Source organism: Tinamus guttatus, unplaced genomic scaffold (genome assembly GCF_059628265.1).
Source record: "Tinamus guttatus ecotype Peru unplaced genomic scaffold, ASM5962826v1 Tinamus_guttatus_pri_ptg000022l, whole genome shotgun sequence".
NCBI lineage: Eukaryota > Metazoa > Chordata > Aves > Tinamiformes > Tinamidae > Tinamus > Tinamus guttatus.
The window spans coordinates 126,883-151,355 of NW_028288556.1; the positions used below are offsets into that span (position 1 = coordinate 126,883).

The 24,473-nt window shown below is 43.5% G+C and overlaps 1 protein-coding gene across 2 annotated transcripts in view; it reads left to right on the top strand.

Moving 5' to 3' along the window:
* The window catches only part of TRIM36 (tripartite motif containing 36), a 31,134-nt gene extending 16,654 nt beyond the window's left edge, over positions 1–14,480 (top strand). For both annotated transcript variants that reach the window (XM_088524581.1, XM_088524579.1), the window contains 8 exons: positions 2,488–2,813; positions 5,459–5,605; positions 6,600–6,695; positions 7,668–7,921; positions 8,510–8,634; positions 9,177–9,470; positions 9,757–10,054; positions 13,592–14,480. In XM_088524581.1, the coding sequence (XP_088380707.1) occupies positions 2,488–2,813; positions 5,459–5,605; positions 6,600–6,695; positions 7,668–7,921; positions 8,510–8,634; positions 9,177–9,470; positions 9,757–10,054; positions 13,592–13,946 (1,895 nt within the window). In that variant the 3' untranslated portion in view covers positions 13,947–14,480. The remainder of the gene's footprint in view (positions 1–2,487; positions 2,814–5,458; positions 5,606–6,599; positions 6,696–7,667; positions 7,922–8,509; positions 8,635–9,176; positions 9,471–9,756; positions 10,055–13,591) is intronic.
* The last annotated feature ends 9,993 nt before the right edge of the window (positions 14,481–24,473 follow it).

Genomic DNA, 24,473 nt, shown 5'->3' on the forward strand with positions numbered 1-24,473 from the left:
GCAGAATGAAAGGCCTCAATTGGATTGCAACTAAACTCATCTTTGAGTTAAACCAATTCCACATTGGAGCCTCTTGGGCCAGGCTTCAAAAGCATGCTACTGGATAAGAATTTCAGACTGTATTTTAAACTTGACCACTGCACCATATTTTTCCTTGTTACCTTGCTTTGTCATTGCTTGCTTTCTGCTGTAGTGAACTGCTTGTTGGCAGTCTTGTACATACAACACTGTATCATTATTCTTCTAGTCTTAGAAATGTAAGTATTCCTTGTCCCCTTTTGGTAGCTGTTGACTGCATGATACTGCATGCAAAATCATCCTTCTGCTCAGGTCGTTGTAGAAGCCTGTGCAGAAGGTCTCTTTCCATTCTGTGCCGAGTGCTAGCTTGGAGCATACATTTTAAATAATATATATATAATGTATTTTACTGCCGTTTCTGTGCATTGCATGTGTGTGTTGCTGTATATGCCAAGTTACAGGTATTACAGGATGTACAGTTTGGGTTCTTAATTCACTTCAAGTAAGTACTAAAAAAACATAAAAAATCTCTGCTTCCCTTCACAAGAGAGTTGTAAATATACTGTTGGTTTGGGTTATTAGCACTGTGTCCTCTAAATGTGACCTCGTTGTACTGCTCGGAACCTGCAGAAAGGTGCAGGTTCCTCAGCTGAGCTTGAGACCCTCAGCTCTTATAAGCGCACTTATTCCTGCTCTGGTCCTGGCTTTTTAGCTGACCATAGTGCACAACTATTGCGGGGCATGTTTCACAGATTCGTAAAGGAATCAGTTCCTTATGGGAGTGTTTTTAAAGAGGCTGAGAAGTGCATGATAGGAAGGGAGGCTTGAAACTGCTGTTGTAGCAATCATAGAAGAACAACATAAACCAAGTGTCTCCTTGGCTAGCAGTGAAAGGACTTCAGAAATGTTGATGTTTCATTTCCTTTTGAGGGGAGCTGACTGAATACAGATGAACCAATTTCCCATCCTCGTAAAGAACCGATTTCGGCACTGTAAGCCTTTGGCTGCACACACACACACTAATCACACCTCCATTTACAGACTGATCAGTTGAGGCAGCCTGCGCTCTCCTCAAAGGGATGTTAAAATAGTGCTCCAGTTGGAGGGTGGTTTTTAGTTTCTTTGTATGTGTGAGTGCTGGTGTAGCCCTCTTCAGAACTGCTTGAGTGGCTCCTCTTCGTTGTTCCTCTTCATGAGTTAATGAGTGAGGCAGGTTGTGCTCCCTGCTCCGCAGCTTTGAGGGTGTGGAGCTGCGAGGAGCTTTGGGGTCTGCAGAGCCATTTCAGAACATGTCACAAGGGCTCTTTAAGTCTGCAGGGTTGCTTGAGCCTTGGATGGCTTTATTCTGGCGAGGAGGAGAAAGTTTCATGTAGCTCTTTGGTGGGAGTGTTACCTCTCTGCAATCAGTCTCTAAAACAAAAAGTGATAGGCTTAACTCTGTTTAATCATGCAGATCTGTGGTTCCCTTACTCGGAGTAAGGGAATCTCTCAAATATACTTGTCTCAGTGTTCAGTTTCCCTTTGATTTCTGTGCTAGTGTAGTTAGCAATCCTTTTCTATCAAGGCCATTGATGGGGGAAAGGCCGAGTCAGCCACAATAAATTTTGTCTAACTGATTTAGCTTGATTTGGTTCTTTGCTGGTTGTTTTTATGTCTCCTTTTGGGGAAAAAAATTAAGTTTACCTCAGCCAAAGCAAACTTCTGGAAGCTCAAAATTGTCTATATCCATGTGGAAATAACTATTTTTTCTCCCTCTGAGAGTAGTCGTTCTTCCCTTGAACGTGTTAGAAAGCTGGGACTATATCTGGGCAGCCTAATACTAACTGATTTCTGGAAAATACATGGTTAGTGTTTAAAAAAGGCTGCAACTTGAATGCATCCAAAACTAGATCAGGATCTCCAGGACATTCTCCTAAGGTAATGCCTTCTGAAGCTTTACATGCTGTGTAGTTGCCACAGAAGTGTTTTAGACTTATGAAAGAAAAGTTTGTTCTCCATGTAGGCACCCAGAATAGTGCCAAGTGACTTGCCATGAGTTCAGGCAGTTGTCTTCCACACTTGTGCAGAGATGGTGAGACATTCTGTAGAAAAAAGGAATTATATTGACAAACATCTGGCAATGCAGGAGCTGCTTTTAAGAAAAAAGGGTAGTGATGTTGACGTAGTGGTGTTGCAAGAAATAAAACTGCAGGAAGCAGATGATAGTATGGGAACAGTTAAATTCATCTTAACACTGAATTAAGCTTTAGAGTCGTTTGTAATGTATCTGTACTCAAACATTACAGTGGCAAATCTGTAATGGCAAATCTGTTCTCTTTGGCTTGGCAGAATGCATATGTATTAGTATTGTATTGGTTTGGATGATGTGCTAAAGTAATTTGGGATTGGTTCATAAAGTGCAGTGTTCCTAAAATACCTAAAACTCTTTGGTTTATACTCCTACTAAACCAGTATTTGCTGTCTATGCAGGCAGAAAACGCAATTCCCTGACTTCTAGAACAACTATGTTTCCTTGTCCTGGCTGTCGACATGATATTGATCTGGGAGAACGTGGCATCAGTGGCTTATTTCGAAACCTTACTTTGGAAACCATTGTGGAAAGATACAGGCAGGCAGCCAGGGCAGCCACAGCCATTATGTGCGATTTCTGCAAACCTCCGGCTCAAGAGTCCACCAAGAGCTGCATGGACTGCAGTGCAAGCTATTGCAATGAATGTTTCAAAGTGTACCACCCCTGGGGAACTGTAAAAGCCCAGCATGAGTATGTGGGACCAACCACCAACTTCAGACCCAAGGTAAGTGTGTATCTTAATACATTTAGTACAGGTTTGCATAGAGCTTGCAGACACATTTGTGCTGCAGTGGTTGTCTTTTAGGATCATTGTTGCTTTATTGACTTCTGCTGCTGTTTGAGTGAATCATAAAGCAGTGTTCTTGTTGATGATTAGGTGGTTGTTACTGGAAAGTACACAGAAGCCATATTTGAAGAGGACCCTAGACTAAAGGATATTTTTACTTTGAAGAATGGACTGTGTTATTTGTGATTTATTGTCCTTTTGTAACAGCTGATGATCTTGAACAACCAGAATTGCAGTCATTTCCTCCAGTGGTCAGGTCAAGCAGGACATATCTGCATGTGGTAAACTTAACCAAAAAAAAAAAAAAGGTCCTTTTCCTTCTCAGCTTTGCAGGTTCCCTTTGGATTTTTTTTTTCCCTGAACTCAATCTAAAATAGGGTGGGTTGGTTGGTTGTTTTATTCTTCCCTCTTTCTTCCCACCATGCGCTGGACAGTAGCAGGAGGTGGAGTTCATGTCTGCACTGTCACTACACCCCATTATTTCTTAGCTAAGAAATAATGAGGCAGAAGAGGAAAACCCAATGGCTAGTTTTCCACTTTTCAGACTTCTGCTGTATCTGAGTGATTACAAACTTTTGCAAAACAGAGTGATTGCAAACCTTCGTTTCTGCTGCTAAGCTGAAGCAGAACATGGCTGTGCCCTACTGAGTTGAAGGGACAATTGTCACAGCTCCATCTATAGCAAAAGATTCTCTTAATGTGCCTACCTGTGCAGCATGCCGTGTGGCCTGTGACAGGGGCTGATTTCTGTGAACTTGTTAGGGACAGCAAGGCCTGGCACTAGCCCTCGGGCCCAGGCAGCTGGAGCAAGGGGACACAGCAAACCCTATTAAAAGCACCTCCAGTAATGAGGCCATCTTCTGAAACTTCTTCTAGCACATTGCTTAGGTGTGTTACTGTAGAAGGGATATAGTGTGAGGGGTGTAGCTTTGGTGTTCAGGGAGTTTGGGTTTGTTATAGGCCAAAACAGAGTTTTGATCTTCCTGACCTTCATATACCACGTGCTAATGGGAACTCTGGCTTTCTAAAATCATATGTGAAGGTAGAGGTGTTGTTTAAAGAACAGCAGCAACAACAAAACCATAGTATAGATACATCAACTATAAGTATATGACTTCTTATAAAAGGTTCCACACACTTCACCGCTTTATTGTGCTGTTATAAAGATCTTTTTGAGGACTGTTTCAGTTTAGCACAAGGGGAAAGAATTGCGTATTCCATTACACTGCCCTGTTGAGGCCTGAACTGAATGCCTGGAGTATTTGTTAGTCTCCTACACAATGTTCCCAGTCATGATTTCAATTAATTTAAAACCAGACTGGAGAGCACTTTGTAACATGTGTGTTGCGGATGGGAGAGGCGCACACTGGACGGGTTGTTCCTGCCCTCCAGAGGCCTGGGCAAGGTAATCTGCTGACCTCTTCTGTCCCCAGCACTTGGCAACACCTCTTCGCATGAAGGCGAGCAAAAATAGATGGTTTCCCTTAGCGTGGCTAGACAGTGCTGCGGGAAAATTACTTCCGTGGGCTAACAGCATGACTACAGGGTTTCACAGATGCCAGTTTGCATGGCTGTCTTTCAGGAAAGCTTCCTTTCCATAAGCCAGTAGGTAATGACAGCAGAATATCTTATCACATTCTGCCTGATGACAGCCACGTGTACCAAGTTGCTGTGAGACTGATCTCTTTGCTCTGCTCATCAAAGCCTGAGGGAATGTTTTGGGGGCTGAGAGCTGGTTTCAGGGAAGACCTGCATTTTACCTTAGTGTTTCAGTATTTATACTGCTGGCAAATTTACTGTTTTGTGCTCTTCACCTTCCTTTTTTTTTTTTTTTTTTTTTTTTAATGGGTTGACTGTTTGGACCTATATTCTTCACAGCGCTGCATGCTGTTCACCTTGGCCTACAGCTGAGGACCTTTTCTTCTGTGATGGTGCAGAATAGATGGACACAAATGCTGCCTTTATGGCAGCTTTTCCAGGATTCTGGAATGGGGCAGATGTGTTTCCCTTTTTGATGTGTTTATCTGTTGTGTGAGCTTATAGTCAAACTGAATGTTATCTCTTAAGAAATTATTCCAGCTTATTCGATTTTTCCAGGTGATTTTTAGTGTACATCAGATTTTTTTTTAAAACATTTAATCTGATGCTGCAAAGGCACTCACTGTGAACAACTTCTAATTGTAGAGTCAGAAATATAAAGAAACAATTAGTAACTGGCATTAAAGGCAGCCTTTTATCTGTTGCTCCAAGAGCAAGGGGCTAAGCGGCTGCTTTGAGCCTGGCAGTTTAGCTTTGTAACATCACAGGGTTATGCCAGCACTGGCATTAGGAGATGGTTCGTAGCCCTTGCAGGAGGCAGCCGTGAGGTTGGTTTGGCAGAGGTACCCAATGGAAATCTCACTCACACTGTGGGTTCCTCCCTTGGATATCACTTGTGTGGACATGCATTAAATGATGGTGGATAAAATGACTGTACAAAGTAGTGAGGGAACTGGATACTGCTGTGGGGTTGTTTGTTTTAATGGCTGTTGAGCACCTCAGGATTTGGAAGTACACCTGCGTTCTCTCTGCTGTCTTTTCAGATTTTGATGTGTCCAGAACATGAAATGGAGAGAGTAAACATGTACTGTGAAATCTGCAGAAGGCCCGTTTGTCATCTTTGTAAACTAGGTGGATCTCATGCAAACCACAGAGTAACAACTATGAGCACTGCCTACAAAACTCTTAAGGTAAAAGTAAAATGGGGTTTGACCTGGCCTTAAGGAAGTGTACTGAAAGGGCAAACTCTCTGGCAGAAAGCCAGGATAGCACATTGTGCTAGTCTTGAGGTGTGCTCTTGTGCACCACCTATTAATGTGTGTGCCAATGTGACTGAGTGTGTGTTTGAGAAACCAAACTCTGTATTCTGTGAATTTTGAACCGTTTGAACCGTAGCTCCTTAAGAGTGCTTCCACTTTATTTTAGACAGCTGTACTGCAGCCAGCAGTATTGACCAAGGCAAAAGGTGTAAGCAGTTTTTCAGTCTGGTTTTGTGACTTGAATGAACTGACACCTTAAGAACACTCCAGATAAATTTGGATCTGAAGTAATTTGGGGGACCTTGCATGTTATGTATCTGTTAATTTCCTAAGTATAGTATAATAGGGAAGACTTGCAAGCATTGCTTTGTTATTAGAGAATGATTGCTGCCTGCTACTTCCACATTTCCCCACCACCACCCAAAAAAAAAAAAATCTGCTTACCTTGTGCTACTTGGCCTTCTGACTTGTGTTTGCAAAGCTACTGTACAGTTGCTGACCCTTTTGCAATCAGGGAAGCGCAGAGATGCTCAGAAAGTCACCATTCCAAACAAAATCTTACCGCAAAGAGTGATTAGTAACTGAGGAGGCATTTTGCTATGTTACAGAAATGCCTACAAGCCTCATTTTATTTGTTCTAAGAGAGGGCATTTGCTCTTGTGGTTGGGGAAGGGTGGGCCAACCCGGGCTGTTGCATGTTGGTGTTAGAAGCCTCTGCTCCTCTCCCTGTCCAAAGTGTTGGCCCATTTGCTGGTCGCGCTCGTCGTCGGTTTCTCCACTCCAGGTCTCCACAGTGCTGGGTTTTCAGAACCAGAACTGGTTTTCAGCCTCGTAGCCGGGCAAACTGAGTGCTAGCCAGGCTGCTTACATGCGCCAGGTGGAGATGAATATCCGTGTCCTGCAACTTGCTATTGTATTTTAACAGGAGAAGCTTTCAAAAGATATAGAATACCTCATCAGTAAGGAGAGCCAGGTAAAAAGTCAAATCTCGCAGCTGGGCCTCCTGATTAAGGAAACAGAGGTAAGACACATGACTTGCTAATTCCTTGGGAATGGTCCTTGAAGGCACAAAACAGGGATTGGCACTGTAAAGCCCTTAGTAGAGCCCTTTGATTTTTTTCTTTTTTTTTTTCAGTTAGCCAATTTCTGTAGTTTGTGTTAATATTTAATCACTCTAGCCTACTGTAGGGCATTATGGCCCTCCCTGATGGTGAGGGAGATTTAGGCAACACCATACACAGTCTGTCCAAAAGGGAAGTTCTGGGTGCTACTGCAAATGTAATAAGTTGGAGTATCAGATAAGCTTTATTTCAAAGAGAAGCTGATTAGAGTTAAGACTCGGGGTTTAATGGCACCGTGCAATTTACTCCCTCTGTTTCATTTGAGATGCTGTTGCAATAAAGTTGGAGCTAAGCACAGAAACTCCCTGTGGAACACCCAGAGCAGGGGAGTACGCTCGCATGCAAGCTAAAAGACTCCCTGTAGAAATGTCGGGAGCTCCTAGCCCTGTCCATATCTTGATGCAGGCCAAACCTGTGCTTTGTAGTTCCTTATCCATCATAGTCTGAGATGGGCCTGCTGTTCCAAGGGCATACGTGGAAAGAGAGATTTGATTCCTGATTAAGATGATAAAGGAAGCTGGAAATGCATCTGGCTCTTGGGTGTGAAGACTTCAGGGGTTGACTTGCTTTAATAGTACTTTTATGGGAGTTGTTCAGACAAAGAAATGTCTGAATATTTCAAGAAGCGATCAGAGAAATATTTTATTCTCTGATTTTCTTAATTTGCTGTGTTGAAATAATAAGTGCTTTCCAGCTTGGGTACGGTATTGCTCATATGAGCTTAGCTGTGCTGTTAAATGTTGAAAATATTAGTCTTGTCTGCCAAATACATGGCCAGAGTGCCATGATGTTTTGAAAAACCTTAAATAAGTTGTTCTACTCAAGCCACGGTACTGCAGAATCTCTCTCAAATATATTTTGTTCCCTTCTAGTGCAATGGTGAGAGAGCTAAAGAAGAAGCATCTCAAAATTTTGACAAACTGTTTGATGTTCTACAAGAGAAGCGATCAGTAGCTCTCAGGGCAATTGAAGCATCTAAGAATTTAAGGCTGGAGAAACTACAAACCCAAATAGAGGAATATCAGGGTCTCCTAGAAAATAACGGCCTTGTAGGATATGCTCAAGAAGTGCTCAAAGAAACTGATCAGTCTTGTTTTGTCCAAACAGCAAGACAGCTCCATGTCAGGTATTTGAAATATCTTCCAGTTTAGGTGCAGCTTATCTGTTGAAGCCTATTCTTTCGATATCTGACAGCTAAGTTCTCAATGCAATATCTTAAATTTGCAGAGGTTGATAGGTGGTCCAGGTGGGGCTTGATAGAAATTGCTATATTCCAGAGCATGCTAAGAAAAGGCATTCTCTCCTATAACATCTAGCCTTGTTTAGCAGAACTGCAGTATAAGGGTAGTCCATTCAGATTCCAGATACATGTCTTTGCTCAGAGATTGTATCAGGAATTTCAAAGTTAATTTAACTGTTCTGTTCTGGCTTTGAACTCTTTGATCTTAATAGTTGCTCTCCATTAGCACTTCATGCCTATTTTGTTGTTTGAACATAATGGCCCAAATAGTTCAGATGTTCTGCCATCTAAACTGTAATCTGTTCATTATCTTTACATTGATGTACAGAAGGTATTTAACAATGCCAGACATAATCCTGGGAGACTTCAGTGATTGCATGAAAATAAGACTTCTTTTAAAAGAGAAACTAATATTTTTCTTTTAAGAAATGGATATATATAAATTCCCCTCTTCTCTCAACCTTGTGCTTCCAGGATTCAAAAAGCTACCGAATCTCTGAGAAGCTTCAGGCCAGCAGCTGAAACTTCTTTTCAAGACTTTGTAATGGATGTAGCAAGGCAAGAAGAGGTCCTTGGTGACTTGTCTTTCTATTCCAATGGTAAGATGCAAGAACAGCAGGTCTTTCTTGACTCATGGTCTTTTGTCTGTCTAGAGAGAGCCTTAGATTTACACAGCATTGCAGTTAGATAACTGTCATGTCATGCAGCTTCTGACTTGAATAGAATAGTTGCTCTCTATTTCTCCAGGGTACAAAAGGCATTACCTATCAGCAATGCTAGCTTCAGCTTTTATGAACTGCCATTGTCTTCAATACTAGTTTATGTTGCCTTCCAAAATAATGTAGTTAAGTAAGAGCTACCTCATCTTGCCCGGGCTTCTCATTGCATGATTGGGTTTTATATGTTTTTTGGCTTGCCAGTGAAAGTAATACTGACAACTGTCAAAGTAAGTGCAGATAAGGGATGTACGTGGGTACGTGAAGAGAACCATCCTCAGCTATACTCTTTCAGTCTGTGAGTCAGATTTTTTTCTTCTTCACTGCACTATAACCTGTGTACAAAGGTCTTTTATGGTTAATTCTAAAACAACATAGATCTAAAGTTTAGGGTTTTTTTTACTCCTTAATCTCTGTCATTCCAGGTCTAGATGTGCCAGAAATCAATGAAGAAAAGAGCAAAATATATAACAAGGCTGTGATCAGTTGGGAAAATCCTGGAAAAGCAGATTCAGCTGATATCTATGTCCTTGAGTATAGGAAGCTTAATAAAGATGAGGAGAGTGCAACGTGGCAAGAGATCGAAGTTTGCAGCAAGAGCAAAGTAATATCTGATTTTGATAACAACAGTAGCTATGCCTTTAGAGTCCGAGGATACAAAGGGTCCATCTGCAGTCCTTGGAGCAGAGAAGTTATCTTGCATACACCTCCAGCTCCAGGTACTATTTTATTTATGTCTAGAAGGTGCTGAATTTGTATCTTTAGATGTTATGAGAAGCTATAGGCAATTTCTAGAAGCTTTCAGACTTCTGTTCTGCAATTACCCAGTCACATAAATTTATGGAAGTATTGTTAACAAATACATTAATTAGCATACTGAGACTGTGTTAGCTTGTGTGACATTTCTGGTAGCTTTTAAAAGTGAGAATTTCAAGTATCAGTGTGCTTAAAATGAATTTTAAAGCCAGATGGTTAATTTTTAATCTTGGGGCTACTGTTTTTCAGTTTTTAGTTTTCTTTTTGATGCCAAATGTGGGTACAACAGCGAACATCTCCTCCTGAATCCAAGAAGAAGTTCTGTGGAAAGCAGGGCTGGATTTCCCCTTCTGCTAGGAGCTGAACGCATACAGGTTGGATGTTACACGACCTTGGATTACATCATTGGTGACACTGGGATTACCAAAGGGAAGCATTTCTGGGCTTTTCGTGTGGACGCCCACTCATACCTTGTCAAAGTGGGAGTTGCCTCTAGCGCCAAGATACAGGAATGGCTTCATAGTCCCCGTGATGTGACCAGTCCAAGGTAAATTGTACATTCTTGCATGATGCATTTTCTGCATAAGTAGTTGGCCTTTTAAAAAATAAGAGGAAGTCTGGTCTGAATTGGTGAAGAATATGAACATTGATCAGTGTAAAATAGTTCAAAGGATCTGGTATATGCTGGGTTGGTTTTGGTTTCAGGTTCAAGGCTGGGCGGAGTGTTGTTTCTTCTTTTTTTTTTTTTCCCCAATATCAGTAGAAAGGTGTTCATTTAATTATGCAGAGTCTTACTTTATTTCTTTGGGAGAAAGGAAGTCATGTTCCTATATACATCAAGATGGTCAGATGAAAGCAGAAAGGAAAAAAAAAATAATTGCAAGACTGAAGCAGTGTTTAATCATCAATAGGTAGACTCTGCCTTTGATGCTTGAGCATGCTAAGGTTTGACTGCCATTCAGAGGTACAGTGTTTGCTGTACATCTTTGTGGTATCTTTCTTCACAGTGGACTCTAAATACTGGGTTATCCAAGGCCATCCTCTTGCACACTGTACTGAGGTGATACTGGACACAACCGAAGGTACAGTGGGCAAAGCAGCAAAAAGATTTGCAGTTCGCAAAGACAACTATAGTAATCTTGAATGTTACTAGGAAAAGCAGGCTGAGGAGGTATTCCCTGGGGACTTAAAACTTTTGAGGGGAATCTAACAGATGTGTTGGCTTCTTCGTATATAACATACTAGAACTGTAAAAAAATGCCAATGTTTTGAATTGATTAAGGTCAGAGAGAGCCTTTTTGCAAAGTGAGAAATTAAATCCAGTTTCCTTATCCCTTTTTCCTTATTCACATAAATATGCATAAATGTGTAGCTGACACAAATCCAACAACACAAAAACGCCACCTAGGAATTCAATGCACAGAATAGCAATGGCTTGTATGGTTCTTTGACCTGTCTTCATCTTTGAATGCAGGGATATAGTGAGGAAGGCCAAAGCCCCTTTGGAAATTGAGTGAGCAAGAGATGTTAGGGATAACAGGAAGGGCTTCTACAAATACATCAACAGCAACAGGAAGGCTAGGGAAAATGTTAGTCTGCTGCTGAATGAGGAGGATCCCTTAGTGATGGAGGATCCAGAGAAGGCAGAGGTACTAAGTGCCTTCTTTGCTTCTTTCTTTACTGCTAAGGCCAGTACCCATGAACTCCAGAGCCTGGAGAACAAGAAAGAAAACCGGGAGAGAGGAGGACTTTCTGCTGGTCGAGGAGGAGTGGGTTAGGGATTATTTAGGCAAACTGGACACCCATAAATCTACGGGCCTGGATGGGATGCACCCAAGAGTGCTGAGGGAACTGGCGGGGGTCATTGCTCAGCTGCTCTCCATCATCTTCAAGAGGTCATGGAGGGCAGGGGAGGTGCCTGAGGGCTGGAAGAAACCAGCGTCACTGAAGTCTTCAAAAAGGGTAAGGGGGAGGAGCCGGGAAACTACAGGCCCGTCAGCCTCACCTCCATCCCTGGAAAGGTGTTGGAGCGGCTTGTCCTAGAGACCATCTCTAGGTGCGTCAAGGAAAAGAAGGTGATCAGGAGTAGTCAGCATGGATTCAGCAAGAGGACGGGGATGAACCTGATAGCCTTCCATGATGAAGTGACTGACTGGATGGATGATGGGAGAGCCATTGCTCTTATCTACCTTGACTTCAGCAAGGCTTTCAGCAAGGCTTTCGACACCGTCTCCCATAACATCCTCATAGGGAAGCTCAGGAAGTGTGAGTTAGGTGAGTGGACAGTGAGGTGGATTGAGAACAGACTGGATGGTAAAGCCCAGAGGGTGGTGATAAATGGGGCCAAGTCTAATTAGAGGCCTGTGGGCAGTGGTGTCCTACAGGGGTCCATACTGGGCCCAGGGCTGTTCAACTTGTTCATCAATGACTTGGACGAGGGCACAGAGTGCACCCTCAGCAAGTTTGCAGATGACACCAAACTGGGAGGAGTAGCCAACACTCCTGAGGGCTGTGCTGCCATTCAGAGAGACCTGGACAGGATGGAGAGTTGGACAGACAGGAACCTCAGGAGGTTCAACAAGGACAAGTGCAGGGTCCTGCACCTGGGGAGGAATAACCCCAGGCACCAGGACAGATTAGGGGCTGACCTGCTGGAAAGCAGCTCCGTGGAGAGGGATTTGGGAGTCCTAGTTGACAACAGGTTACCCATGAGGCAGCAATGTGCCCTCGTGGCCAACAAGGCCCATGGGATCCTGGCCTGCATGAGGAGGAGCGTTGTCAGCAGGTCGAGGGAGGGGATCCTGCCCCTCTGCTCAGCTCTGGTGAGGCTGCACCTGGAGTATTGGGTGCAGTTCTGGGCTCCCCAGGACAAGAGGGATGTGGAGCTTCTAGAGAGGGTTCAGTGTAGGGCCACGAAGATTATTAAGGGATTGAGGCATTTGTCATATGAGGAAAGACTAAGCGAGGGGGGCTTGTTTAGCCTGGAGAAGAGAAGATTGAGAGGAGGTTTGACCGTGTTCGAGTACTTCAGGGGAGAATGTAGGGAGGATGGGACTAACCTCTTCTCAGTGGTGACCAGTGACAGGACAAGGGGTAATGCGTACAAGTTGAAAGACAAGAAGTTCCACTTCCATGTGAGGAAGAACTTCTTTCCTGTGAGGGTGACAGAGCCCTGGAACAGGCTGCCCAGACAGGTTGTGGAGTCTCCTTCTCTGGAGATCTTCCAAACCCACCTGGATGCGGCTCTGCGCCCCATACTCTAAGTGTCCCTGCTTGAGCAGGTGGGTTGAACTAGATGATCTCTACAGGTCCTTTCTTACCTCAGTCTTTCAGTGATTCTGTGGTTCATCTGGTAAAGATGCAAGGGAAGACTTGGTAGATTGCAAAGATCTGGCTACAAGCTTCCTCCAGTCAGCAACTGGGAACCAGGAATTTAGGGATACCTCTCCAAAGTCTCCAAATTACTTACTTTCGTTTCATTTCATTTCATTTCATTTCATTTCATTTCATTTCATTTCATTTCATTTCATTTCATTTCATTTCATTTCATTTCATTTTTTCCTAAAACTAGAACATAACATGCCATGTTGTGAATTTAAAAGACAATATAACATAGCAGTGACATAGAAAACTCATAATACAACAATAATATTAAATGTGCTTACTCGTGTTGTTTAATGTTATTTAAATATGTTCCAGTTAAACATATCCTGCCTGTAGTGATTAGTCATATTTGCTGAACTACTGTTCATGTTCATTTTTTTCCTGTAATTTCAGGTTCATTACAGATTATCTTTCACAAGTATGTTTAGGCAGAATTGCAACTTGAGTTCCTTAGTAAAACCTTCTCTGGTCACATCCTCATTAGTGTTAACCTGTGTTAACTGTGTTTGAAGTGACCCAAATAGGTGTTCCGCAACTATTAAATGCATCCTTCCTCCTGACTTATGAGACTCCTTACTGCACAAGTTTTTGTGACCATTTGTGTAGTGTTACCTATCTTACACATTTTTTTTTCTCATGTTTGAATTGGTGACAACACTTCACAATTTGACAAAAGCTAACAGTTGTTTTTCTGTTCTAGATATGAACAAGACAGTGGTCATGACAGTGGGAGTGAAGATACCTGTTTTGAATCATCACAGCCTTTTACACTCGTCACTTTAGGCATGAGAAGCTTCTTTATCCCCAAGGCACCTGCTGCCCCCAAAGATTCAGCAAGCAGAATTCTTCCCATGCCATCGTGCATAGGGGTCTGCCTTGACTATGACAAAGGCAAGGTTGGATTCTATGATGCAGATCATATGAAATGCCTTTATGAGCGCCAGGTGGACTGCTCTGGAATAATGTATCCGGCTTTTGCTTTAATGGGTGGCTCAGGAATTCATCTTGAGGAAGCCATCATAGCAAACTGCTTGGAGTTGGAAGATGACATATAATACGGTGATTTCTTCCCATTGCTGTTTTGAGATGGAAAATGAGAACAGAGGCGTACTGCCTGAGCGTTCAGTCCTAATTAATTACATCATATTTAAGTGCTGCACACAAGCCTTTGGGTCATGTTTTTTTAAGCAAACGGCCCAGCTGCTTCTACAAATGGGGAACGTTCTTCCTTCTATTACTCTCTTGCCTTTCTTGTGATCTGTGCGATGCTCTTCTCCACAGACTTTCTTCCAAAGGGGAGGCGGTTGGGAAGAAATTTGACTAGCAACCAAAATTACTCCTCGGGGTGGAAATCTGCCTTTTAAGTAATTCAAATCCTTACACAGTTAGTTTTGCATTAACGGAGTTGAGGCTGCCAGTGTGTGACTGCCATTATAATTTAAGAAATCTGCCTGAGTGCATTTGAGTGGTCAGATGCTTTCTGACTAAGCTGTTAGCTGAGCCTTTCAGTGCTAAAGAACACTTGCACAAATACAGTGAGAAATCAGAACTGCAGCTGAACGTTTAGGTTGTATTTGGAAGGAGAAGGGCAAACTAAAAGCTGATCGTATTTCATGTGTCTTTAATGTGACTATAATATAAAACTCCAACATGTGGTGTATAGTTGGTGGCTTATTATGGTAAGTTTCTTTGCTCTTCAGGTTTTTAGTATAGGCTGCATAATATAAAGAAAGTGCAATTTGACCGTAAACATCAGACTTCTAAATGAGAAGTCTGAACTATTTGCATGTATGAGTAACAGTATCTAGTATGTGGGCAAAAGCAAATGAGTTATTGACACAAGTAATGAAATGCGAAATTTAAATTCAGGTATTTCTGTTAAATCATGTTTTATAAGTTAACTTTGTATTCAGTAAAGGCTTGTTTTTAGTAAGAATGTTAAAAAAGAAGCACTGATTAAGTTTTGAGACCCAAATTTTGCCTTAAAGCTTGTCTCTGTGCAAATTCTGTTGCTCTCATGTTTAAGGCTGTTCTGGGTAGTAGTGTTTGCATCTGTCTGGAAGGAATCTGTGTAAAAATCCATTCTAGTAGTACTTGCATTGTGGAAAAAAAAAGGGGATATAAAGTGAAAGATGTTTCTAATACATCTTGGTGCTTTCTGATTTTAGGGCATAGTAGCCCGTCTTGATGAATGTGTGTGGAGTATGTTTATTTAAGTGCACGTAGTAGAGTTGTAGAAATGGGACCTGGACATCAGAATACACTTAAATGAATGTAGGTGTCAGTGCAAGAGCTGTGCTTTGCATTGTGGCCGGCCATAGAATCATCATAGAATCATTAAGGTAGGAAGGGACCTCTAGAGATCATCTAGTCCAACCCCCGTGTATACACAGGGTCACCTAGAGCACGTGGCACAGGGTGGCATCCAGGCGGGTTTGGAAGATCTCCAGAGAAGGAGACTCCACAACCTCTCTGGGCAGCCTGTTCCAGTGCTCTGTCACCCTCACTGTTCAGAAATTTTTCCTTGAGTTCCTGTGGAAATTCTGATGCTTCAGTTTCTGGCTGTTTCCTCTAGTTCTATCAGTGGTCACCACTGAAAAGAGGCCAGCACCATCCTCCTCACTGCCTCCCTTGAGGTACTTATAGACACTGATCAGATCCCCCCTCAGCCTTCTCTTCTCCAGGCTGAACAGGCCCAGCTCCCTCAGCCTCTCCTCATAGGGCAGATGTTCCAGGCCCCTGATCATCCTCATGGCCCTGCGCTGGACTCTCTCCAGCAGCTCCACATCCCTCTTGTACTGTGGAGCCCAGAACTGGACACAATACTCCAGATGTGGCCTCACCAGGGCTGAGTAGAGGGGCAGGATCACCTCCCTCGACCTGCTGGAGATGCTCTTCTTAATGCACCCCAGGATCCCATTGGCCTTCTTGGCCACGAGTTTGGTATCATCAGCAAACTTGCTGAGGGAGCACTCTGTGCCTTCATCCAGGTCATTGATGAATAAATTGAACAGGACTGGACCAAGGACTGACCCCTGGGGGACCCCGATAGCTACAGGCCTCCAACTAGACTTTGCACCGCTGATCACCACCCTCTGAGCTCTGCCATCCAACCAGTTCCTAATCCACCTCACTGTGCACTCATCTATCCCACACTTCCGGAGCTTGCCCAGGAGGATGTTGTGAGGGACAGTGTCAAAAGCCTTGGTGAAGTTGAAATAGATGACATCCACTGCTCTCCCCTCATCTATCCAGCTGGTCATTCCATCACAGAAGGCTATCAGGTTAGTCAGGCAAGATTTCCCCTTGGTGAATCCATGCTGACTACTCCTGAGCACCTTCTTGTCCTCCGCATGTTTGGAGACAACAGCCAGGATGAGCTGTTCCATCACTTTTCCAGGGATGGAGGTGAGGCTGACTGGCCTGTAGTTGCCTGGGTCCTCCTCCTTGCCATTTTTGAAGACTGGTGTGACACTGGCTTTCTTCCCATCTTCTGGCACCTCCCCCGTTCTCCTGGACCTTTCAAGGACCGTGGAGAACCACTTAGCAATAACATCCGCAATAACATCCACATACTGATGGGCTGTAGAACCCAGCCCACACGTGACCTCTCTGCTGAGGCTTCATCCAGTGGCTGCTGGTGACAGATGAGAAGGGGGCAATGCAGAGGGGTCGGGTGTTCTGCTGCCGCGCGCCCGGCATCTGGCACCTACCAGTGATAAAAGTCTTCTATACCAAGAGGTAGCCCAAAGGATTCCTCCTGTTCCACCCTCCCCATTTTTATTTTTTTCGTATCCGTGTTTCCTACCTGCCTAGTTGCCCGTGGTGTGGAAGCTGCTCTGTGCTTGTGAACGTCCTGTTGTCCATCTCTGTCTTCTCTCGCCTTTCAAAGGTGAGTAGAGCAGCGCTCTGTACAGACACACTTGAGGGCTCGCAAGGTTATGAATTTTGGTTTTTACCATGGTTTTACATTTTTTTCTGCTTGGTCGCAGTGGTGAGTTCTAAACATGCTGTGCACATGCAGGATTTTCCCCCTCTGTATGTTATTTTTTATTTATTAATGTTGAATTTTATCTGTCAGTTTGTCTAGTGATTTAGTACTTAGGGCCTCCTGCAGCTCTTCACAATTGTTTCTAGACTGGATTGTTCCTGAGTGGTTTTGTAGATGACAAAATATCCTTTTTGGATTCATCCCTTTCCTAGATCATTGTGGAGCATTTCAAATAAGTTGTAGTGAGACCTTGCAAATCTCCTTCCTAAACGATATTAATGGTTCCTTCCATTTTATTTCTCTTTTATTCATTAATCCATGGGGTGTTCAATGAACTGCTGAAAACTTTTAAGTTCTAGTGCACTGTATTGACTAGATCCCTTCTGTGTGTGAGATCAGTAAAGCTGAATAAACCCAGGAGACAGGATTCTGTCTTCAGTAGCTGTGTCACCATCTCTCCATTTATGCACCGAATCTATAAGCTTAAACTGTACATTTTAGAGAGTTGGACTTTCTGGTCTGTTCTTTCCAAACCAAATCTTTTTCTACAGATGAGTATCACATATGTCATTTTTGATTCCAAGGTTTCAGTAACTGATCTAAATGGCACAATTTATGTCATGATTAGCATACCACAATTTTGTATTGGATTCTTTGGAAACATCTGGAGCAATATCCCTAGCTTGTAGCAGTTCGTTACTGTTTTAAAGAAACGTTTGTAAACTGAACACTTTATCTTAAATAACCAGAATCCCTCAGACTCATTTCTCGAAAAAAGTCTTCATTTTAGAGTAGAGATAGGGGATGAAGAATTCATTTTTTTCTACTCTGGCCTTACCTTACATTCATTTAAGATGTGCTCAGCTATGCAATTACTTACTCTACTGAACGGAGACTGATTCTACTTTAAAAACTCCTTGACAAAAACTATCTATGTTTTGATATGTCTGTTTGTTTTGATCTTACTGAGTTTAAAAATTGATTTGGCATTTGGTTTTACTTGCATACTTCGGACACACTTCTTACAGTACTATATGGTGCTTACTCCCATTTCTTAAAAATAAAACATGCTGTTAGAGACAAAGGAGATTTTCTGTTTTCACTGCAGTGGAAAAGTATCATCTCTTCAAAATGCAGTTCCGCGGTACCTGCTTATCCAGATATTTCTTTTTTCTCCAAAACAAGTTTCTTCCTATAAAACAGCACTTTACAATGTAGAGTTAAGCTAAGAATGGCGTGGTAATGTGTGGGTCCTTGTGCAATATAGCTGTTTGGTAACTACTGTGTGATCTGCAAAGCTCCATGCAGGTGTGAATCATGTAGACCATTTTTCTTAAAAAGCTTTAACAAGAAGGCCTTGTTCAAAAATATTATGAAATATAAATGTAATGTTACTTTTTTTTCTTAAAAAATAAAAGTCGTAAATGCTCAGTTGCTTGCTCATTCACATTATTATACCCCCGCACTCAAGCTCCCCCATTGAAGTGACATTTTTTACACTAGATGCGGGCAGGTGAGCTGGGGGGATGAAGAACTGCTCTTCCTTGCAAGGGGCTCGGCCCTCAAGATTGCCCGTAGCAGGCGGCTGCTCCACGCAAGTACCTCCAGCTTTTCACCAAACAAGGGTCTGGTCCGGGCTAGCTGCCGCAGCAGGCATTCCCTAAGAGGGGAGTGTTGGGAACCTGGCTCCTGGGAACCTCTGCGCTCGGGAGAAGGGAATGTTCCTTTGGAAGGAACTTGGCTCTTGAGCGTGTTCCGAGGAGAAATGAAGTTCCTGATGAAGCAAAGTGCTTAACTCAGCCAGGTGCTCAAATTAGGTCGGGTGAACCTAGCCCCTTGTTCAGCCTAACCTGTAGTTGTGAAAGCTGATGCCAGGGCTTGTGTCCCTGAGAAGCGAGTTGACACCCGGGGCAGTTACTGCTTGTGAGATCCAGCCCTGCGGGTTGCCCCATTCAGCCCAGGGGTGCTGGAGACTGGATTCACACGAGCCCTGCGAATGGTGCTAACGTGACCAACATGGCCTCAAAGCCAGACCTCAGGCAAAAAAAAAAAGTGTGTGTGTGTGTGTATATATATACACATAGCACACACAACACGTACACATAATGTTTAATGGGAGAACAACTGACACCTCTTGGAGGTAGGAGTATCAAAACTAAATACAGTGTGTGCTGAATTTCCTCAAGCTTCTGATTTAAGCTCAAGGCTCGAGTATGTTGCTCAAATCTACAAATGAAAGGTTTGTTTATTGCTTGAGTAAAGCCAGCTCTGCAAAGGAAGCCAAAGGAGTGTCTGAGGAAGCACTTGAAAAAAACCTCAGGGTGAAGAATGTTCTTTGAGCCACCTCAGCAAATGAATGCAGTTTTCTGGCACTTAAGTGTGCTCCATGAGAGCTAGATTCAGATGGTGCATGCTCTTTGGCTCACCTCCTGTTCAGCATCACTTTGCTGAAGGCTTATTTTAGGGTTCAGAAAAGCCATCATTCCACAACCGCACATCTGTGTGAGAGCAACAGCTTCAGTTTGCACTGCAGTTTCAAATTAGAAGTAAATTTGACTGGGCCTGAAGGATATTTCTAGCTCCCTTGGCCAAATAATAAGTCTTTTAGTGTACTTATTACCCAACTATAAACACTGAGCTGGGCAAATCCAACTTAGCATGAAAGGATCTGTTTGTTTCAGCCATCCGGCCTGGTTTGACCGGCTTAGTCCTTGTTCTTAACCCTTTTACTTCTCCTGCCATGAGAAAGATCCCATAATACCTTTGCAAGGAAGAAGTAGAGGGCTCAAACATTTTTTATCTTTCTTTTAAAGTTCTTCTCCCAGATCTTTTTCCTACTTGTTGATTTAATTTTCTCTCCTTCCTCCGTTCTATTGCATTCACATCAGCTATGCTTTGCTGTAGGTGCTGAATTTTCCACTCTTTTCTCAGGCCTGGGAACAGCTACGAGTAGAAGTATCCTCTGCTCCTCTGTAAGATGTAGCTGATGGTGGGGAGAGGGCAGGGGGAACTATAAAGGGAAAGAGAGAAACTGCCCTGAGCAGATGCCATAAAAGCAAGTTAGCAGAGAGGGAAATGGGTGTTTTTTCCCTCCAGGGCCTGCCTGGTGGTTGTCCTGGGCGAGCTGGTGCCGCTGGGCGAGGGCAGCCACGCGGCCACGGGAGGTTCCCACCCGAGCCGCTGACAACGGGTGCAGCTTGGCATGCTGCTCAGAATGGCCGTTCTGGAGCTAGAAACCCACTGTGATACCATAGCCTAATGCCGAGGGTTTGGTGCAGTCCTTGTGGAGCAGGAACGTGCAGATGCCTTCGTTTCTGCCATGGCTTAGGCAAAAAGTATTGTATCTGGCCTCTGTGTGTCCATTTGATTTATAAAGAGGGCCATCTCCTAGGAAAAACTATCGTCTGAATTGCTACACAGGTATCTACCCAGTTTTTGGTGTCGGAGGGAAACCTGTGGTGTAACTTTAAGAGTAGAATTGATATTAATGCAATTTGAAGGGATTGTCATACTTAACTTACGTTATGTCGTAAGTACAACTAAACTGCTGGAATGAAAAAAAACTTTCAAGGAATTGTCTCATAAAAACGCTTTCAAAGTCAAGGCAAACAATAAATGCAGATTAAGAAGTAGGGATTCATTTAAGATGTTTCATAAGAAAACTGCAGAAGTGAAACTAGCCACTTGACTCTGGAAAACCAAGAGCACTTAATTCATCACTGAACCTATGCCGTATAAACCGTATAAAAATACGTCTATATGGGATGCATATGTGTGTATATGCCTTTGTTTCTATGTGCAGAGCTCTTTGACTTCTTATAAATAAACAGGAAGATCAGAAAACAGTGACTCATGCAATTAGTAACAGCAGTTGCTCTTAGGACCTTATTCATGGCTAGATCAAGTGCATTCACTGCATCTAGCTATTTAGAATAAAAGGTGACAGACTAGAAACCTTTTAATATGCACCTGGGTATGTATTTAGGGAACGGACTATTTGCAGAAGATGCACGACAACCTGGAGATGTGATGGGATGACCTAATTGAAGGCGGGAGCACCGGGAATGCATCCTGCAGGATGCAGGCAGAGGCTCTCGACCGCCTCCCACAAACAGCGACGCTGTGCTCCCTGCTGCTGCCCTTGCCAGCTCCAGGCCCCTGTGCAGCAAAGAACTGCAGCCCTTCTGCTCTCCTGAAAAGCAGCCTTGTCCCTCCCGCAGCCCGTTTTGTAGGGGAGAGAGTCAGTGGCTGCAGGGGGGAAACCCCCGTGTGGAGCCCTGCGCCTGCAGTGGGCTCCCGATGCGCAGGAGGGGCTCTCTCTTGCCCAACAGATGGGCACTCCTGCTTGCAGATGGGATCTGCCCAGAAAAGGCAGCCCATTTTCTGCAGCCTTTCTGGACATTGGCTGGATTTCTCTCTGATTTCCTCCTGAAGAAAGAAAAGTTAACAGGTACCAAACAGCCTCTGATAGTTCACGCAGACGTGAATCCATTCTTGCTCCAGGCGTTATTAATCTCTCGCCTTGTACAGACTCCCTGCTTGCAGGGAGAAAGACAAGAACCCATTTCAGAAAACTATTAAGACAGACAAGTAAGAGTAAGGAAAGATAAGACCAGGACTTGTTAATGGCAAAAAGTGCCATATACACACACATTTTTAAGTATATACAATTTTAAAAAGTGTGCATATATATGTACACATTTATATATATATACACACTCATATATAAAAGTGTGTATATATAGTGTGTGTATATATATTTAAATATATATTATATAGAGAGCTATATATATATATATAGTGCCACGTACTATTTTAATTTCTTTTCTGAGACTTTGTTTCCTCCAGATACGAAGATCATAAGAACGGCATTTTCGAGGCACTACTGAGTAAAGGCAGTAAGAACCTCTCTACAAACCCTGTTTCTCTTCTTGAGTCACTTGCTAGTCCACAGGTTTTTAATTTCGTGCGGATTATATTTTGTCGTTGACTTCAGGAAAAAAGGCTGCCCCTGTTTCGAAAGCCTGTCCTGCTGTGGAAGGAAAAATAACCCTTGGTTTTGGCTGCTGCTTGCCCGTTGGCCCATGCGCAGGCGCAAGGGGAGGCGCCCACGAAAGGGGCACACAGCCCGATGCGCAGCAAGCCCAGGGGACGGGGATTCATGGCACGAAGAGCACGGCAGGGCACTGTGTGGGTGCAGCTGACTCCTCTTCCCGGCCCTGCGTGGCTGATGCTGCCGGGGGGCTCAGCTGGGAGCGCTGCCCGGGCGCTGCTGCTTTCCCGGCCGCGGCATCCGCAGCCCCATCCTGCTGCCCCGCAGCAGCCAGTGCCCACCAGCCGCGGCGCTGCTCCTGCTTAATTAATACTGTCATCAAAGGGCAATTGCACAAATCGTGCAGATTTGCAGTGCAAATATGCTCCAGAGACTTTAAGCATTAATTTATCTTCCAGTACTTTTTTTCCATATTGGTTCTGTCTGTATGTGCTGTGGAGCAGCCGGTGCAAGAGGACACGTGAGCTGGAGGGTCTCTCCTCCCTCCGCGCTGCAGGAACATTTTTCCCCGGGTGCAGGCAGCAGGCTGGGAGCTCAGCAGCTGGATCCGATGATGTGCTTGAGAGCTCCAGGAGTGGCTGCTGCCCTCGCATCACACCCTCCTGCTGAGGCTTCCACCATGTGCTGGGTAGCAGGGATGACTGGTTCCTTTTTGCTGAGCTCACAGTGCCTCCTCCTTTTCTTTTCCCTCTCTTCAAGTTTTCCAACCTAGCCAGTACATAGATTTCTAATATTCATGCAAACAAAAATTTATTTATTTATTTATTTATTTATTTATTTATTTATTTATTTATTTATTTAAGAGAGGCAGTAGAGTAGACAAAACATGTCCTTGCAGAACACAATTACATGTGGTTAGGAGAAAATACTACATAGTACCTGTTTGCAGTGTTGACATCACACTGTCTTTGTTCTTTGATGTCTCTAACTAATAAAGCACTGGGACAGCCAGGAGAAGCCTTTAACACAGCATGGGCTGCTCTGGTGGGTGCAGCGGCGGCTCCCACCAGCGAGGCCAGCGGCGTGGGCTTGTGGGACTGCCCGCGGAGCAGGGCACGAGGGGGCAGCAGCGAAATGACTTAATCTAACAGTGCATGAGCAAAGCGTAGCACGTGGGAAGCAGCCTGGGAAGATGGTGGTGGGTCTCTCAGCAGGTCCCCGGAGGACAGACGGAACCTGCTCTGTGCAGCTTCTGTCCAGGCCGCACGTGCTTCGCTTCAGACACTCTGCAGAGCCACAGATGCCCCTTTACTTCTCAGGGACAAGGGTTGTGCGAGGCGCTCTTCCAGGCAGGGCCATTCCTGGCTTTAGAGTATTACTTGCTGCTGTTGGTAGGTGGTAATCCTCCACAAAACGCAGCATATGTGAATGCAAGGGCACATGAGCCCTTGAGTGCTTTGAAGTAATTCCGGGAAACGCATCCTCTCCTTTGAAATGCAAAGCTGGCGGCAGAGCCTCTGCTCCTGAGGCTGCCGCTCCCTTTCACGGGGCTCGGACAATGCCAGCGAAAGCGAGCGAGTGACAACCAAAGCCTTTGAGAAGCCAGAAAAAACAAATTCTTGTCAATTTGTTTTATGCAAAGTACTATTTAGCCTGCTGAAATAGAGTTCAGCAAGTAGGGTAGGTCTGCAGGCATCTGCTTCTGGAAATTAAGTGGAAAGGTTGCACTTGGAGGGGATGATTTTGCTGTGTTGCAGTGTTGAGGTCAGCTCACATTTACAATGGGTCTGCAATGGAAAATTCAGGTTGCGCTTGGTCTGCTTCTATCCAGATTGTTGTGACATCTACTGGAAGTTTTTTAATTTTCAAAAGACACTTAGTAAAGAATGTTCTTCGTCAATATGAACAATATTTCCTAATCATCTGCTGAGATTTGTTGCTGTTGTCATACTAGGGATAGTGAGGATAATAAAAAGACATAATAAGTAGTAACAAAGTTCTTGCTACTTAAAAATAAAAACAATGCATCACTCTTGTGAAATATTGATGCAGTAAGGATTACTGATATTTTGGCAAGTAGATCCTTCCTGTAGCCTTTGACAATTTCTAAATGAATCAAGAAATCAATGTACTTTTTTTCTTTCTTTCTTTTTTTTTTTAATCTTTAATAAGTGTACAGCGAAATGCGTGGAAGTACTAAGAGAAGTAAAGCAACCTCCTGGACTATGTGGAGAGACACAAAATTTCTCTAAATCTCCATCTGCAGCATGACAATTTTGTGAATTTAGCAAAGAGCTGAATGTCTTCCATTTCTATTTTCAAAATAATATTAAAATTTCATTTGAAGAAGACTAAGAAATTAGGTGCTAGACTCATACATAATCATTTTCAATGCAGATGGGATTTTAACAGTGTACTTGAACCTAGCATAGTTATTGCTATGGTCTGAACTTAACCAGTTTACTTACATGTTTATATCGTTTGTGAATAAGACAAAGAATAGCCAACCCAGACTGTATGAAGTTACATGGTGGGCTTTCTTCCAAAGCTTGCTGAAGCACATAGACAGAGGAGAGCAGTCAACAAACTGCAAAAGAA